We start from the raw sequence: 15,026 nt of genomic DNA, 5'->3' as shown, positions 1-15,026 counted from the left end.
TTCCAGGGGTTGTGCTCCTTAGGCAACTTCATGAGAAGCTTTCCTGTAGGGGAGACATGGAGAATTAACATGTGTGAGCCCCTACTGAGAGCTGGGCATTGGACTGCTAATTATTTCCCAGACCTGCTTTTCATGTAATCCTTCAAGCAACCATTCAAGCAAGTACTGTCATTTCATGATAAAGAAGAATAAAAGAAAGTTCAAAAAAGTAACTTATATAACTAATACATAGCAGAGTTAGAACTTAAAAAACATGATTTTGCTACTGTACCATGCTGCTTCTAATAAAATAAGAACACTGCTTCCCAATGAACAGAAAAATGATCAGTTAAACAGTATCGTTACTATATAATCCTATATTATATGCCTATAGCTTTAATACTCTTTTAACATCATTTGGTTCCCTGCCACTTTCTGTACTGATTAACTCAGGAGAATACTGAGAGAAATATGAGCAACCAGCCATGAGAGTCTGTCATAGATTTTGAGTTAAGTCTATCTGATAGAAGCAGAATGTAAGAAACAGAAATGTCTTTGGAGCATCAGGCTTGACTCTCTCTGATTATACTAGAATAATATGGGTTAATTACATTATAATCCAGGTCAACAAGCAAATAGTATTTCCTTTCTCTTATACATCTTCAAATGGAGGCTATTGTATATTTACCACCAGGGCTTTATTCATGTACTCTTAGTCGAACATAGATAATACGTTTTACTTATTCCTCCTTTGAATTCTACTCATTTACCACTGGAACAGTATCCACATTTATATATAGCAGACTCAAACTATCTTAAACTGAATTGGAAGCCTGCAGGCTTGAATTATTTAAAAGAAAAACATTTCCACTTGTCCTGCCAAGTACTTGATCAATGCTCACTTAAGTGATGCAATCATCTCCTCTCATTTTGTAAGCTCTATTCTCTCTCTTCAGGTGACTAAGCAGTCTGCAATCTTCCTTCCTTTAATTGAATAATTTTCAGGCTTGTGTCTTATCCTTCCGGTTTTTACAAATTCATGCAATCATTTTCTCCTGTGACTACAGTAAAGGGTTTTATGGCTACGGTCCTCTCATTAGCACGCACGTCTCTAGAACTCTCTAGATCTGCTGCACATATGCTGTCTCAATGCGGCCTTTTATCTACTCTTGTGTTCCAGATAGACTAGCTACTCTGCAATGGCTATCTTCTTCTGCTTGTGGTCTTGCTTTTCCTTCTTTTTGATTGACCTTCCTGTGCCCTCCACACATCCCTCTGGCTCAGATATTTGTTTTCTCCCACCTCTGGACCTGCACAGTACTTTTGGTAATGTTATCACCTACTATTGTAAACACAGCTACTGTTTATCCCACCTCTGGACCTGCACGGTACTTTTGGTAATGTTATCACCTACTATTGTAAACACAGCTACTGCTTATCCCACCTCTGGACCTGCACGGTACTTTTGGTAATGTTATCACCTACTATTGTAAACACAGCTACTGTTTATCCCACCTCTGGACCTGCACGGTACTTTTGGTAATGTTATCACATAATATTGTAAACATAGCTACTGTTTATTAAGCACTAGCCATGTGCTGTGTTTGCAGCCTTATGTATGTAACACAAACTATCCGGCTTTTCCCCCTACCCCTCGCAATGCACTTTCCAGCCCCTATAAAGTCTGTCACTTACAGGCCTGGCACAGTGCCTGGCACACAGCAGGTGCTCAAGACATGGAAGGCATTATTATCATAATTATGAGAAGAAGCACCATATGACTTATTCATGTTTGACCCCAATGTCTGGTTCATTTAATATTTGTTTACAAAACTAGGCAGTGGGCTGGGCACGGTGGCTCACACTTTGGGAGACCAAGGCGGGCGAATCATTTGAGATCAGGAGTTCAAGACCAGCCTGGTGAACACAGTGAAACCCTGTCTCTACTAAAAATACAAAAATTAGCCGGGTATGGTGGCACATGCCCGCAATCCCAGCTACTTGGGAGGCTGAGGCAGGAGAATTGCTGGAACCTGGGAGGCAGAGGTTGCAGTGAGCCAAGATCGCACCATTGCACTTCAGCCTGGGCGACAAGAGTGAGACTCCGTCTCAAAACAAAACAAACAAAAACAAAAACAAAAAACACATCTAAGCAATTAAGAGAATAAATGTTAAATTATTCTCAACATGTGTAAGGCAAACTGCGCAGCTTGCCATGGACTACTGAAACTAACTCTTTCCAGAGTCTGGACAGGACAAGTACATAGTGGGGCTGCGTTGCCCAGATGCAGGGCCTGGAAGTCCAGCAAGAAGCTCTTTATGGCTACTGACTTCAGAGGCTGAGTATAGCAAAGGGCCTTCAGTGTGTTGCTCCAACACAGGCCAGTATCAGTTTGGCTCCCTAGGTGCAGAATGTTTGGTCAGACCAACTTACTGGGATCAGAGAGAAACATGAGACTGTAAGAGAGGATTCGGACAATGAAGGGATTCCTGATTCTTAGAACCGAAGGCTGTAATTGTTGCACTCACAGGGGCCCAAAGGTGGGGCTCTGGGGCTCTGGGATTTACGAATGGCAGTCTAGGAAATAGTCTATGTTAGTCTGGCAAGATGTAGCAGGACATGCCAGTCACAGTGGTGTACTCCTTAGTCCCAGCTCTTTGGGAGGCTGAGATGGGAGAATAGCGAGAGTCCCAGAGTTTGAGACCAGCCTGGGTAATATAGCAAGAACCCATTTCAAAACAAACAAACCAAAAAACAACTCACAGAAAAGAGGCAGCAGGACACAAAATTCAGATTCCAGATTCAAGTCTTTGGCAATGCTAAGTTTAAAAGGGGGCTGTGCACTGAGATATCAGAAAGAGACCTGAGTTTAAGGAAACAAGAGATTCAAGATTAAATTACTGAACTTAGAGCACAGAAAGGTTTTTTTTTTTTGTTTTTTGTTTGTTTGTTGTTGTTTTTTTCTGAGACAGGTTCTCACTCTGTCACCCAGGCTGGACTACAGTGACACAACCACGGCTCACTGCAGCCTCTGCCTCCTGGGCTCAGCTCAAGTTATCCTCCCACCTTAGCTCCCCAGGTAGCTGGGACTATAGGCACATGTCACCATGTCCAGCTGATTTTTTTTTTCTAAAGATGGGATCTCATTATGTTGCCCAGGCTGGCCTCAAACTCCTGGGCTCAAGAGATCCTCCCACTTTGGCCTTCCAAAGTGCTGGGATTACAGGTGTGAATCACCATGCCCGGTCACAAAAAGGTTTAATGCCCTAAACTAGTTATTAGATTTGGGACATTAATTCAGGCAGGGCTAGCAGCAAGCAAGGTTGAGATCTGAAGTAGGACTCAGGTTCTGGGACTAAGGGCAGAACTAGTCTAGTGTTTAAGGTGGGGCTGAACTTGCCAGTGGTGAGTTTGTTGCTGGGACAGAGAACCTGGTCAGTTATTACGATACTGTAAGCCCTCCACAATGAATCATTAGTACACCTTATAGCTTCTCAGAGTACATAATCTACTTTGCTTCAGTATAAAGTATTTTAAGAAGCCAATTATCTACAGATGATGAAGTACAGAACATGAGTCTGTTTGGCCTAACTTAACAAATACATAATTCTTTCTATACACTTGTTTCACCCCTGGGCTGTGTACCTACTTGATCTCTTAACCCCCATCCATTTTTGTCCCCTTATGATTCCCCAGATACAACCACTTGCAATTTGAAATTGCTCTTTGCAACCATGAGATAGTTATTTCATCCCCAGATTCTGGGAGTAGAACTCTTTTCACCATTAGGTTCCAGAAACTAGGGTCCATATACTCTTGCAATAAAGTGCTTCCTTTAAACCCAATCCAACCAAACCCAAACACACTTTTAAAAAAGTTAATAATAAAACCTTCCTATCATCTGGTTCTTCAGTAAGCTCACACTTACTGACTTTTACTTCATCAAATACCAAACTGTCTTGTATTATTCTATGGCTTATTTATGATTCTTTGGATTTGACATCCCTAAGGTTTTCTTGGTTCATGTTACAGCAACATACAGAAATCAGAGACTCTAATTCAACTACCCATCTGATGACTATCTTCTACAACACTCCCACCAAGTGGTCATCTGGACCATACCTGAACACCATGAATGAGAACTCATCATTTTTTTTTTTTTTTTTTTTGACATCACCTAATGAAAATAACTGTATTGGCCTGAAATACACCTACCTTAGTTTCTTGAGACAGAGTCTCGCTTTGTAGCCCAGGCTGAAGTACAGTGGCATGATCCCAGCTCACTGTTACTCTCTGCTACCTTTGCCTCCCGGGTCCTGGTTCAAACAATTCTCCTGCCTCAGCCTCCCAAGTAGCTGGGATTACAGGCACGTGCGACCATGCCCTGCTAATTTTTGTATTTTTAGTAGAGACGGGGTTTCACCATGTTGGCCAGGCTGGTCTTGAACTCCTGACCTCATGATCTACCCGCCTCGGCCTCCCAAAGTGCTGGGATTACAGGCATGAGCCACTGCGCCCAGCCTCCTCCCTTAGTTTCTATCCATTGACTCCAGCTCCTCTCCTTATGGACATGTGGAACAAATAAAAACCTCTTATATGTGGCCCCTTCAGAAATCTGAATGAAGTGACAATATCCTTCCTGAGTTTGTTTGCCTTGTTTTGCTAAATAAATGTTCCCAGTGCCTTTAACATTTTGTTGTTGTTGTTAGATCTCTCTTTTCTGCATATTCAAGATGATCTATATGTCGCATATCTAGCCCAGAGCTAGATTAATTTCAGGTGTGCTCTGGTCAGCACAGAACAGAGTAAGATAGTCGTCTTCCTTGTGTTCTGCACACTCTACTTCTCATAATGCAACCTAAGATTGTATCAGCTTTTTCCGGCAGCCACAACACACTGTTGACTCACACTGATCTTTTAGTCAACTCAGTACCCCCTCCAAATCAGCCACACATACTGCTGCTAGGCCCACTGCATACTTCTGCAATTGTTTTAGGAGGGGGAGAAGGAGGTAAAGAGAAAGGTTTATTTATCACATTGATACTTCATGAAATTTGGGGCCCAAAATTTGACCTGGGATTTTGCATTCCTGTCATACATAAGCCTGTGCTTAGTTTGCTATCCTAAATGATTAGACAAACTAGTGATGAGTCACGGACTAGAGTTCAGCTTAGGCTAGTCAGCTTTGCTTTGTTTCATGGTCTCATGCAGCCTTCTCAAAATCACCCATCTTTCAAGTGTATGCTATTTATCCCAAGAAGAACTGGTGGAAAGACTATAAATGATTCAATGCAAAGCCGTTATCACCACTGAAAAAGTAACTCAAAGATAAGTATCCAGTACATTAAAGATGGCATATTTATAATTTGCCATGGAAGAATTATATCTAAACACCTTCTCCTTGATTAAAAATAGCACCTTTTAGAGATAATGCTTTATAGATTTTCAAAGATATTTCAACTTAGCTTATTCCATTCCTTCAAGAAAGTGGGGAAGGTATCATTATCCTCTTTTCTAGTCCAGTTCAGTCCTTATTGTACTCATGGTATTCCAACACAAGTGAGACCCAGCCCGTGTGATTAAGGCACTCGTATCCAGGGTGTTCTCATTTCTAGTCCAGTTCAGTCCTTATTGGACCCATGGTGTTCCCACATAAGTGAGACCCAGTCCATGTGATTAAGGCACTCATATCCAGGGCGTTCTCCTCTAAGTGTCAGGCAACATCTGCTCTTCTTACCCTTGCCATCTGGATTTTAAAAAGGATCTCATACTCTGGTAATCATAAAATCATAGCATCTATGAGAATTAATCTAATATCTTTAAAGATTAGGAAGAGGTATCAAATAATGCACCTAAAGCTGTAGTTACCTAATAGTAAAACCAGGATTAGAACATATTTATATTCTAATCAGTATTCAGACCAATCTTCTTTCTCTTACACTACTATTTCTCAAGATATAAGCAGATAACTGTCTGTTATCTATAGCAAGGACATTTCTGAAAATGGGATCTGATACACATTCTCTGTAACTCAGGAATGTTATGGCTAAGGATCCCACCAAACTCCTAATCCAAGGGAATATGGGCCAGGAAGCTAATCAGAGAGGGATGAACCATGAAATGCTGAACCGGCAACTTCCCAGTAAACAGATTTGTGCTATATGAAGCAGCTCCCCCAATATTTACCATTGTTGGAGCCACTCGAGGATTTAGACTACTTGTGTTCTAGATAACCAGGCTGCAGAGATAGCTAGAAGTCATGTTGAAAGGAAATAATTATAAATCTGCTACAGCCAAAGGTGGTCTTTTTCAACAGCAGGCTAAATAAGCAGCTGAGTTAATATAGCTAAAGGAACCCGGTAAGTGACTATGATTGCATCAGTGCACTCCAGCCTGGGCAACAAATCGAGACCTTGTCTCTAAATATTTATCAATACTGATATGGTGTTCAATTTGATTCAAGAATCATTTATTGAGTGCCAGTTACATGTAAATCACTGTAGACTCAAAGACACGCCATACCTTTATCCTTAAGAAACAACAGATTCAGGTTGGACATGGTGGCTCGTGCCTGTAATCCCAGCACTTTGGGAAGCCAGGGCAGGAGGACTGCTTAAGCCCTGGAGTTCAAGATGAGCCTAAGCAACATAATGAGACCCTGTCTCTAAAAAAAAAAAAGAAAACAGCGGGGGTATGGTGGCTCGTGCCTGTGGTCTACTTGGGAGGCCGAGCTGTGAGGACTGCATGAACCCAGGAGGTTGAGGCTGCAGTGACCCATGATTGTGCCACTGCATTCCAGCTCAGGCGACAGAGTGAGAGACCCCACCTCTAAAAATAAATAATAATAATGACAACAATAATAATGCATTGTTTATTTCAAAATAGCCACAAAGAAATGATAAATATTTGAGGTGATGGACATGCTAACTGGCCTGATTTGATCATTCCACAATGTATACATGTATCAAAACATCACATTGTGCCCCATAAATACATACAATTATTATTTGTCAATTAAAAATAAAATTTAAAAAACATTTTTAAAGATGTAATATGAATAAAGAAGGTTTACTATGAGTAAAGCAGAGCTGGTCATGAGAGGAGAAGAAACCCACAATAAAAACAAGGGACAAAAAGGAGGCTGCTAAAATGGAGGCCATAAAACCTTATATGTCACAATTTTGGCGGGGTTAGCCTTGCTCTGCTGCAAAATCCATTTTCGGTAAGTTTAGGTGGGCTACTCCAAGATTTTTTCATCTGAGACACTTAAGTCTACATAAGGATAATAACAATAAAAAACGTTAGTGAAAAAAGAATTGTGACTTCTGGGCTAAGGAACGCAATGTAGGGACAAATTAACCCAGAAATTGGGTTTTAGAATGTTGCTTAGAAATTGGATCACCTCAGATCTTTTTTCCCTTGACTATAAGTAAAACATTGGCTCTTACAGTTTCTTTCCAGTAAATACCACGTTTAACTTGGAAATCTGACAAATACCAAAAACCCTGTCGCCTTACCTCACAGTATTATTGGATGATCAAATGCGACAAGCTGATGCAAAAGCCTTTTGTGTGTTATAAAGTGCTAAATGAGGGCATAAACAGGCCCTCTGGGTCATAGGAGAAGACTGGTAGGATTTCCATGTCATGGCCCTTATTAGAATTGCTCACCATTGATCATCATAAAATTTTAGTCCTTCAAATGTTAATGAGTAAAAATAGTACCTTACTGTATGATCCAGCAATTCCACTGCTGGGTATATATACAAAAGAAAGGAAATCAGTGTATCTAACGGATATCTGCATGCCCATCCCATGTTTGTTGCAGTACTGTTCACAATTGCCAAGATTTGGAAGCAACCTAAATGTCCATCAACAGATGAATGGATAAAGAAAATGTGGTACATATACACAATGGAGTACTATTCCGCCACAAAAAGAAATGACATCCTGTCATTTGCAACAACATGGATGGAGCTGGAGGTCATTAAGTGAAATGAGCAAGGCACAGAAAGACAATCCACATGTTCTCACTTATTTGTGGGAGCTAAAGATTAAAACAACTGAACTCATGCAGATGGAGAGTAGAAAGAGGGTTACCAGAGGCTGGGAAGGGTAGTTGGGGGTGGGGGAAAAGTGGAGATGGTTAATAGGTACAAAAAGTAGTTAGAATGAGTAAGATCTAGTATTTGCTAGCAGAACAGGGTGACTATAGTCAATAATAATTTAATTGTACATTTAAAAATAACTGTAAGAGTATAATTGGATTGTTTGTAACACAAAGAATAAATGCTTGAGGGGACGGACACCCCATTTACCATGACGTGATTATTACACAGTGCATGTCTGTAGCAAAGCATCTCATGCACCCAATAAATATATATGCTTACTATGTCCTCACAAAAATTAAAAATAAGAAAATTTAATTTCCTATACATATCACTTTTTAAAAAGCACTTTAAATACCTTCCCTAAGGATTAAAATAAACACATATTGTGAATTTAAAAGTAATACCTAAAAACAGACACTAATACATTTTTAACAAATAAGCTCCTTCTGCAGAACCAGCTTCTATAATGAAACTGTTTTCTCACAAATAAGCATATAAATAGAGGAACTTATACATAGCTAGATTATTAGAATCATACTTTATTAGAATTAGGACAAGACTTACATCATCTCTATAGACTGTTTCACCAGTTCCCTCCCCTCTCCAATCTTTTTTTTTTTTTTTTTTTTGAGACAGAGTCTCGCTCTGTTTCCCAGGCTGAAGTGCAGTGGCACGATCTCAGCTCACTGCAACCTCCACCTTCTAGGCTCAAATGATCCTCCTGCCTGAGCCCCCCCAGTAGCTGGGGTTATAGACATGCACCACCATCCCTAGCTAATTTTTGTATTTTTAGTAGAGATGGGGTGTCGCCATGTTGGCCAGGCTGGTCTCCAACTCCTGACCTCAAGTGATCCACCCACCTCGGCCTCTCAAAGTGCTGGGATTACAGACGTGAGCCACCGCACCTGGCCCCTATCTTTTTTATAACAGGAAAACTAAGGTTAAAGTAGAACCCAGACTAAACTGCAGGTTTCCTGACTCCTGTTCTAAGTCTCTTTTCTTCTATAATTTTTTAAAAATATATTTCAAACATAAAAGTATTGGTAATAAGCAGCACGCAGGTTTTTTAAATGTTAATATTGTCATATGTCTCCGATCTCTTAAAAAGAATTAAAATATTATCTATTAACAGATAATTCCCATTCTTCTATTTCATTCCCCTATCTCCCTCTCCAGAGGTATCCATCATGTTGAGGTTGCGTGTATTCTGTCCTTCCTGCCCATGTTTGTATACACTTACCAAATTATGGGTTATACATCCTTAAACCACACCATGTTGCCAGAGAAAGAGTTGTTCTTCCAAACAAGGAAGAATCCCTCACTCTAGTATGCTTGCATGTAGTTATAACCTTTTGGGTTGGCAGGATATTTCAGAAGGAAACTAGGGCAGAGCCTTACGTCTTTTTAAATGATTACCACAGAGCCAGGCACGGTGGCTCACGCTTGTAATCCCTGTACTTTGGGAGGCTGAGGTGGGCAGATCACCTAAGGTCAGGAGTTTGAGACCAGCCTGGCCAACATGGTGAAAACTCATCTCTACTAAAAATACAAAAATTAGGCAGGCGTGGTGGCACATACCTGTAATCCCAGCTACTCTGGAGGCTGAGGCACAAGAATCACTTAAACCTAGGAGGTGGAGGTTTTAGTGAGCCGAGATCGCTCCACCACACTCCAGCCTGGGTGACAGAGGGAGACTCCATCTCAAAAACAAGCAAAAAACAAAATGATTACCACAGAAAGAGCTAGTGAAGTGTCTCGGTATCATTCAGAGTAAAAAGTAAATTCGGCAAATATAAACATTTTTAATACAACTTTTTATTTATGAAACACTGGTTTATAACGAACTAGTATGAATGACCTGTCACTTAACAATTGGGAAAGATGAACTAAATATTTTAACTAGTAATAATAGTTTCTACTACTGCCTCGAGGTCCAGCTCAGTGTTATCACCTTAATGAATTTGTCCATGATCCCAGAGTTGATGCCTTCAATAATCATTTATTTTTTTTTTTTTTTTTTTTTTTTTTTTTTTTTTTTTTTTTTTTTTTTGAGACGGAGTCTCGCTCTGTGGCCCAGGCTGGAGTGCAGTGGCCGGATCTCAGCTCACTGCAAGCTCCGCCTCCCGGGTTCACGCCATTCTCCGGCCTCAGCCTCCCGAGTAGCTGGGACTACAGGCGCCTGCCACCTCGCCCGGCTAGTTTTTGTATTTTTTTAGTAGAGATGGGGTTTCACCGTGTTAGCCAGGATGGTCTCGATCTCCTGACCTCGTGATCCGCCCATCTCGGCCTCCCAAAGTGCTGGGATTACAGGCTTGAGCCACCGCGCCCGGCCAATAATCATTTATTGAGTGCTAAAGTCCTCTGGATACAAAAATAGATCCGGTCCATTTTCTGAGGAGAGCACAGAAATAACTACACAATACTGTTTAATAAATATAACAAGAGAGCTATCTATGAAGGCCTGGGGGAGCCTAACTTTTTCTGAGGCAATTCGAGAAGTCTTTACAGAAGAGGTGACGTTTCAACTGCATGGTAGAGGATGAGAAGGCGGTCACAAAATGAAGGATGAAAGGTGATTCCAGGTAGGGATACACTGAATGAGAGGGTACAAAGGATGGAAAGATACTAGTTTTAGAAAGACAACTAAGGATAGACATTGGAGGTGGAGAGACAAGTTAGAAGACTGGCAACAATTCAAGTAAAAGATGACAGGAGGCAGACATGAGGAGGGAGGAGGAAGGATATGAACAAAATCCAGGAGATAAATTTAGCAGAACTTGATACCTGATTTTATGGGGGAAAGAAAGAACATGGAGGAGTTGCAGATAACTCTTAAAAACTTGGCAAATCAGTGGGTGGTGAGGCCATTACTGAAATAGGGAATACATGCAGAAGCTAAGAGGCTGGGCGCAGTGGCTCATGCCTGTAATCCCAGCACTTCGAGAGGCCGAGGCAGGCGGATCACCTGAGGTCAGGAGTTCGAGACCAGACTGACCAACATGGTGAAACTCCGTCTCTACTAAAAATATAAAAAACTGGCCTGTGTGGTGACACACGCCTGTAATCCCAGCTACTCGGGAGGCTGAGGCAGGAAAATCGCTTGAACCCAGGAGGAGGTTGCAGTGAGCCAAAATCACGCCATCGCACTCCAGCCTGGGCAACAAAAGCGAAACTCTGTCTCAACAACAACAACCAAAGAAGATAAGAGCCTGCTTGAGAAAGGAGGTGAAAGTTCATTCAGTTTGAAGCATTTTGAGTTGACTTTGAAGCCTCTTCCATGAGACCTACAACAATTTCTCTAAGCCAGAAATCACCTCTTTCTTTGCACTCCATAGTATATCGTATCTTTTTCATCTCAAATTATTTCAATCTGCTGTATTTACAAGTTTGTTTTTACTTTTTTTTTTTTTTTTTGAGACGGAGTTTTGCTCTTCTTGCCCAGGTTGGAGTATAATGGCGCAATCTCAGCTCACTGCAACCTCCGCCTCCTGGGTTCAAGCGATTCTCCTGCCTCAGCCTCCTGAGTAGCTGGATTACAGGCATGCGCCACCATGCCTGGCTAATTTTTGTATTTTTAGTACAGATGGGGTTTTACCATGTTGGTCAGGCTGGTCTCGAACTCCTGACCTCAAGTGATCTGCCCGCCTCGGCCTCCCAAAGTGCTGGGATTATAGGCGTGAGCCACCGTGCCAGCCATCTTTACTTTAAATCACAGAGAAAAAGTACTAGGTCTTATCTGTCTTTATATGGCTCTCTTGGCAGTGCCTTACACATAGAAAGTCCTCAGAGTTTGCATTCTTGAAAAGGCAGCTCCATCAGACACTAGAAACTGTCAGTTAACATTTATCAAAACAAGGAACAAAACTTGCGAATTAGTAGCCTAAACAAAATACCTGAAGTATAGTATGTGGCCCTACAGCACCTTTTTTGTTTGTTTGTTTGCTTGTTTTTTGAGAGGGAGTCTCACTCTGTCACCCAGGCTGGAGCACAGGCATGATCTTGGCTCACTGCAACCTCTGCCCTCTGTGTTCAAGTGACTCTCCTGCCTCAGTCTCCCGAGTAGCTGGGATTACAGGTGCCTGCCACCGCGCCCAGCTAATTATTTATTTATTTATTTATTTATTTATTTATTTATTTTGTATTGTTAGTAGAGACGGGGTGTCACCATCTTGGCCAGGCTGATCTTGAACTCCTGACCTCATGATCCACTCACCTCAGCTTCCCAAAGTGCTGGGATTACAGGTGTGAGCCACTGCACCCGGCCTTACAGCACTTATTTTTAATGTTAGTAGCTGCTTCTAGATATAAATTAGCTCCCTTGTGCTCATCTTACTTGCCTCTTTTCTTTGAGATTGGGTCTCTATTGCCCAGGCTGAAGTGCAGTGGTAAGATCACAGCTAGGGAGCCTTGAAGTGCTGGGCTCAAGTGATCCTCTCACCTCAGCCTCCCAAGAAACAGGTGCACACCACCATGATAGGCTAATTTTTAAAAAATTATTTTGTAGATACAGGGTCTTGCTGTGTTACCCAGGCTGGTGTGGAGTTCCTGGCCTCAAACAATACTCCTTTCTTGGCCTCCTAAAGTGTTGGGATTACAGGCATGAGCCACCGTGCTGGCCTTTTCTGACTTTTAAACAACCCCGCAGCCTCATCTTTGCATTCCTATTTTACAGATAAAGCAACAGAAGCCTCCAGTGACTAAACAACTTTCCTGGGGGTCACAAGGTTTACAAGTGGCTAAATAGGATTTCTACAGACTGGTTCCTTCACCTGGCTGCCCACCGAGATAAGCGGGCCTTACTGCCCTAATTCTCAACAGGACCCCAAAGAGGACGCTTCTTTGGTAACAGCAAACGGGGCTCTCACTCCTACCATCTCAGCGACAGTCTAAAGCGCACCCTACCCCAGGAAAGTGCCCATATTTGCGCGCGCACACACACGGCAGAGGGCAGGGCTGAAAGGGGGTCCTAGGGTGCAGGGGGCGCGCCCTTGCCCGGGGACCCCGCATTTTACAGTATTAGCTCCACGGAGGTGCATGTAAGGGCAGGCGAGCAGCTGACCTTCGGTTCCAACGCGGCCCCAAAACCGGGGGTGGGAACGCGCAGCCCAGGTAGTGACCTGGACTCCGAGCCTGGCCCCTAGGGGGTTAAAACTCCCCAGACATAAAGGCTCCGGACCGGACAGAAGTGCAGCCGCCGCGTCCCCATGGGACAGTGAAACTCTCCCCTACCTTCCTCCGTCGTCCTGTGCGGGAGGCTGGCCCGGCCGGCTGCCCTGTGCTTCGGACTGGAGGTCGCGGTCCGGAGGGGACCTGCCCGGTGGTTGCTGCTGGAACCATTTACCTCAGACCCGCGCCGCAGCCCCCCGAGGCCGCGCCCAGGCTTCCTTCAAGACCTCTCCAGGGTCCGGCCCCGACACCAAGGGGCAGGTGAGGGGTGGAACCTGGAGGCACCCGCGCGAGGGCCCCTGAGGGAGGCGGGAGGGGACACCCTGAGACCCGACTTGAAGAGCTAGGGCTCCGCGCAGTCCCGCCTGTGGAGGGGCGTGTCTCATCGCGTGCCAAAGGAGAGGCGAAGGGCAAGGGGCAGAGGGCAAGGGGCAAAGGGCAATTCCCCTCCTCCCCCTACCCACGCGAGGCCCTGGAGCGCTGATTGGCGGTGTGCTGTGGAAGCGGCAAGAGGAACGTGTCTTGGCACGTGCCGAATAAACGCTAAAGGCCAGGGGCGGTCCCACTCACGAAGCCCTGGAGGGCAGATTGGCTGCGCGAGGAAGGGGTGTGTCCCCACGTGAGCTGTCCCTGAGCGAGAGTAAGAGATAAAGGCAAGAGCGCCTGAGCAGGCTTGGGCAGCTCCTCCCACTGCGGGCAAAGGGCAGGCAGTTCGTGCGGGGACACAAGCCCTGGCGGACCATGGCCATGGCGGGCGCTGAGTGGAAGTCGCTGGAGGAATGCTTGGAGAAGCACCTACCGCTCCCCGACTTGCAGGAGGTGAAGCGCGTTCTCTATGGCAAGGAACTCAGGTCCGCAGCCCAGAGGCTAACTTATGGGATCTTGGGGCCACAGAGTGTGGGTCTCGGGGAGCAGGCAGGGAGGGCCTCAGAGTCTGAAGGGCTCAGGGGAGGCAGTGAGAAGTCCTGAGTTGGCGGGTAGAGACCATAGTAGGTCTTGATGGGACAACCCTGGGGTCCTTGGGGGTTGCAGAATCCTGGCGTGACCTTTACAAATCTCTTCTCCCCCACGTTGCCCGGAACTGGAAGGAAAAGGACGGGATTTTACTCTCCAGGGCTTTCTCTGTGGCCATCCCAACCCTCCTCCATGGAGCCGGGCTTATCTTCTGGGTGTCTGGCTGGATCACTGTCTCCAACCAGAGCACCCAGCAGGTGTACTGATTGTCCGGCCCCAGACCATCCTTCCTGCTGTGACCCGACCTCTGGCTGACTCTTGGAAACAGAGGCTGGCTGCATTTAGTTGGCGAGGGAACCTTTCCCACTGGCAAGCTATGGGCGCTAGTTTTTCCACTCCCTGCAAGCTGTGTGCATCACCAGGACTTTGAGGGCTGTGTACTGCTGGACACTGTGTCCACAAAGCTGAAAAAGACACTTCCCGGCCGGGCTCAGTGGCTCACGCCTGTAATCCCAGCACTTTGGGAGGCCAAGGCGGTCGGATCACGAGGTCAGGAGATCGAGACCATCCTGGCTAACACGGTGAAACCCTGTCTCTACTAAACATACAAAATATTAGCCGGGCGTGGTGGTGGGCGCCTGTAGTCCCAGCTACTTGGGAGGCTGAGGCAGGAGAATGGCTTGAACCCGGGAGGCAGAGCTTGCGGTGAGCAGAGATCACTGCCACTGCACTCCAGCTTGGGTGACAGAGTGAGACTCTGTCTCAAAAAAGAAAAAAGAAGAAAAAAAGAAAAAGATACTTCCCCTTCCACTCTTG

The 15,026-nt window shown here is 44.3% G+C and overlaps 2 protein-coding genes across 4 annotated transcripts in view; one reads left to right on the top strand and one right to left on the bottom strand.

The window, feature by feature from the left end:
• LOC112633755 overlaps positions 1 to 13,426 on the bottom strand; it is a 65,224-nt gene extending 51,798 nt beyond the window's left edge. For all 3 annotated transcript variants that reach the window (XR_003121577.1, XR_003121578.1, XM_025400661.1), the window contains exon 1: positions 13,320 to 13,426. The gene's annotated coding sequence lies outside the window, so the exon portion shown is untranslated. The remainder of the gene's footprint in view (positions 1 to 13,319) is intronic.
• A 228-nt stretch (positions 13,427 to 13,654) lies between these two features.
• The window catches only part of UPB1 (beta-ureidopropionase 1), a 33,823-nt gene continuing 32,451 nt past the window's right edge, over positions 13,655 to 15,026 (top strand). The window contains exon 1 of the mRNA XM_025400646.1: positions 13,655 to 14,107. Within this exon, the coding sequence (XP_025256431.1) occupies positions 13,998 to 14,107 (110 nt within the window). The 5' untranslated portion in view covers positions 13,655 to 13,997. The remainder of the gene's footprint in view (positions 14,108 to 15,026) is intronic.

The sequence above is a fragment of the Theropithecus gelada genome, chromosome 10 (genome assembly GCF_003255815.1).
Source record: "Theropithecus gelada isolate Dixy chromosome 10, Tgel_1.0, whole genome shotgun sequence".
In the NCBI taxonomy this organism is placed as follows: Eukaryota; Metazoa; Chordata; class Mammalia; order Primates; family Cercopithecidae; genus Theropithecus; species Theropithecus gelada.
Note: the sequence above shows the minus strand (reverse complement) of the source record. Positions and strands in the feature narration are given on the sequence as shown.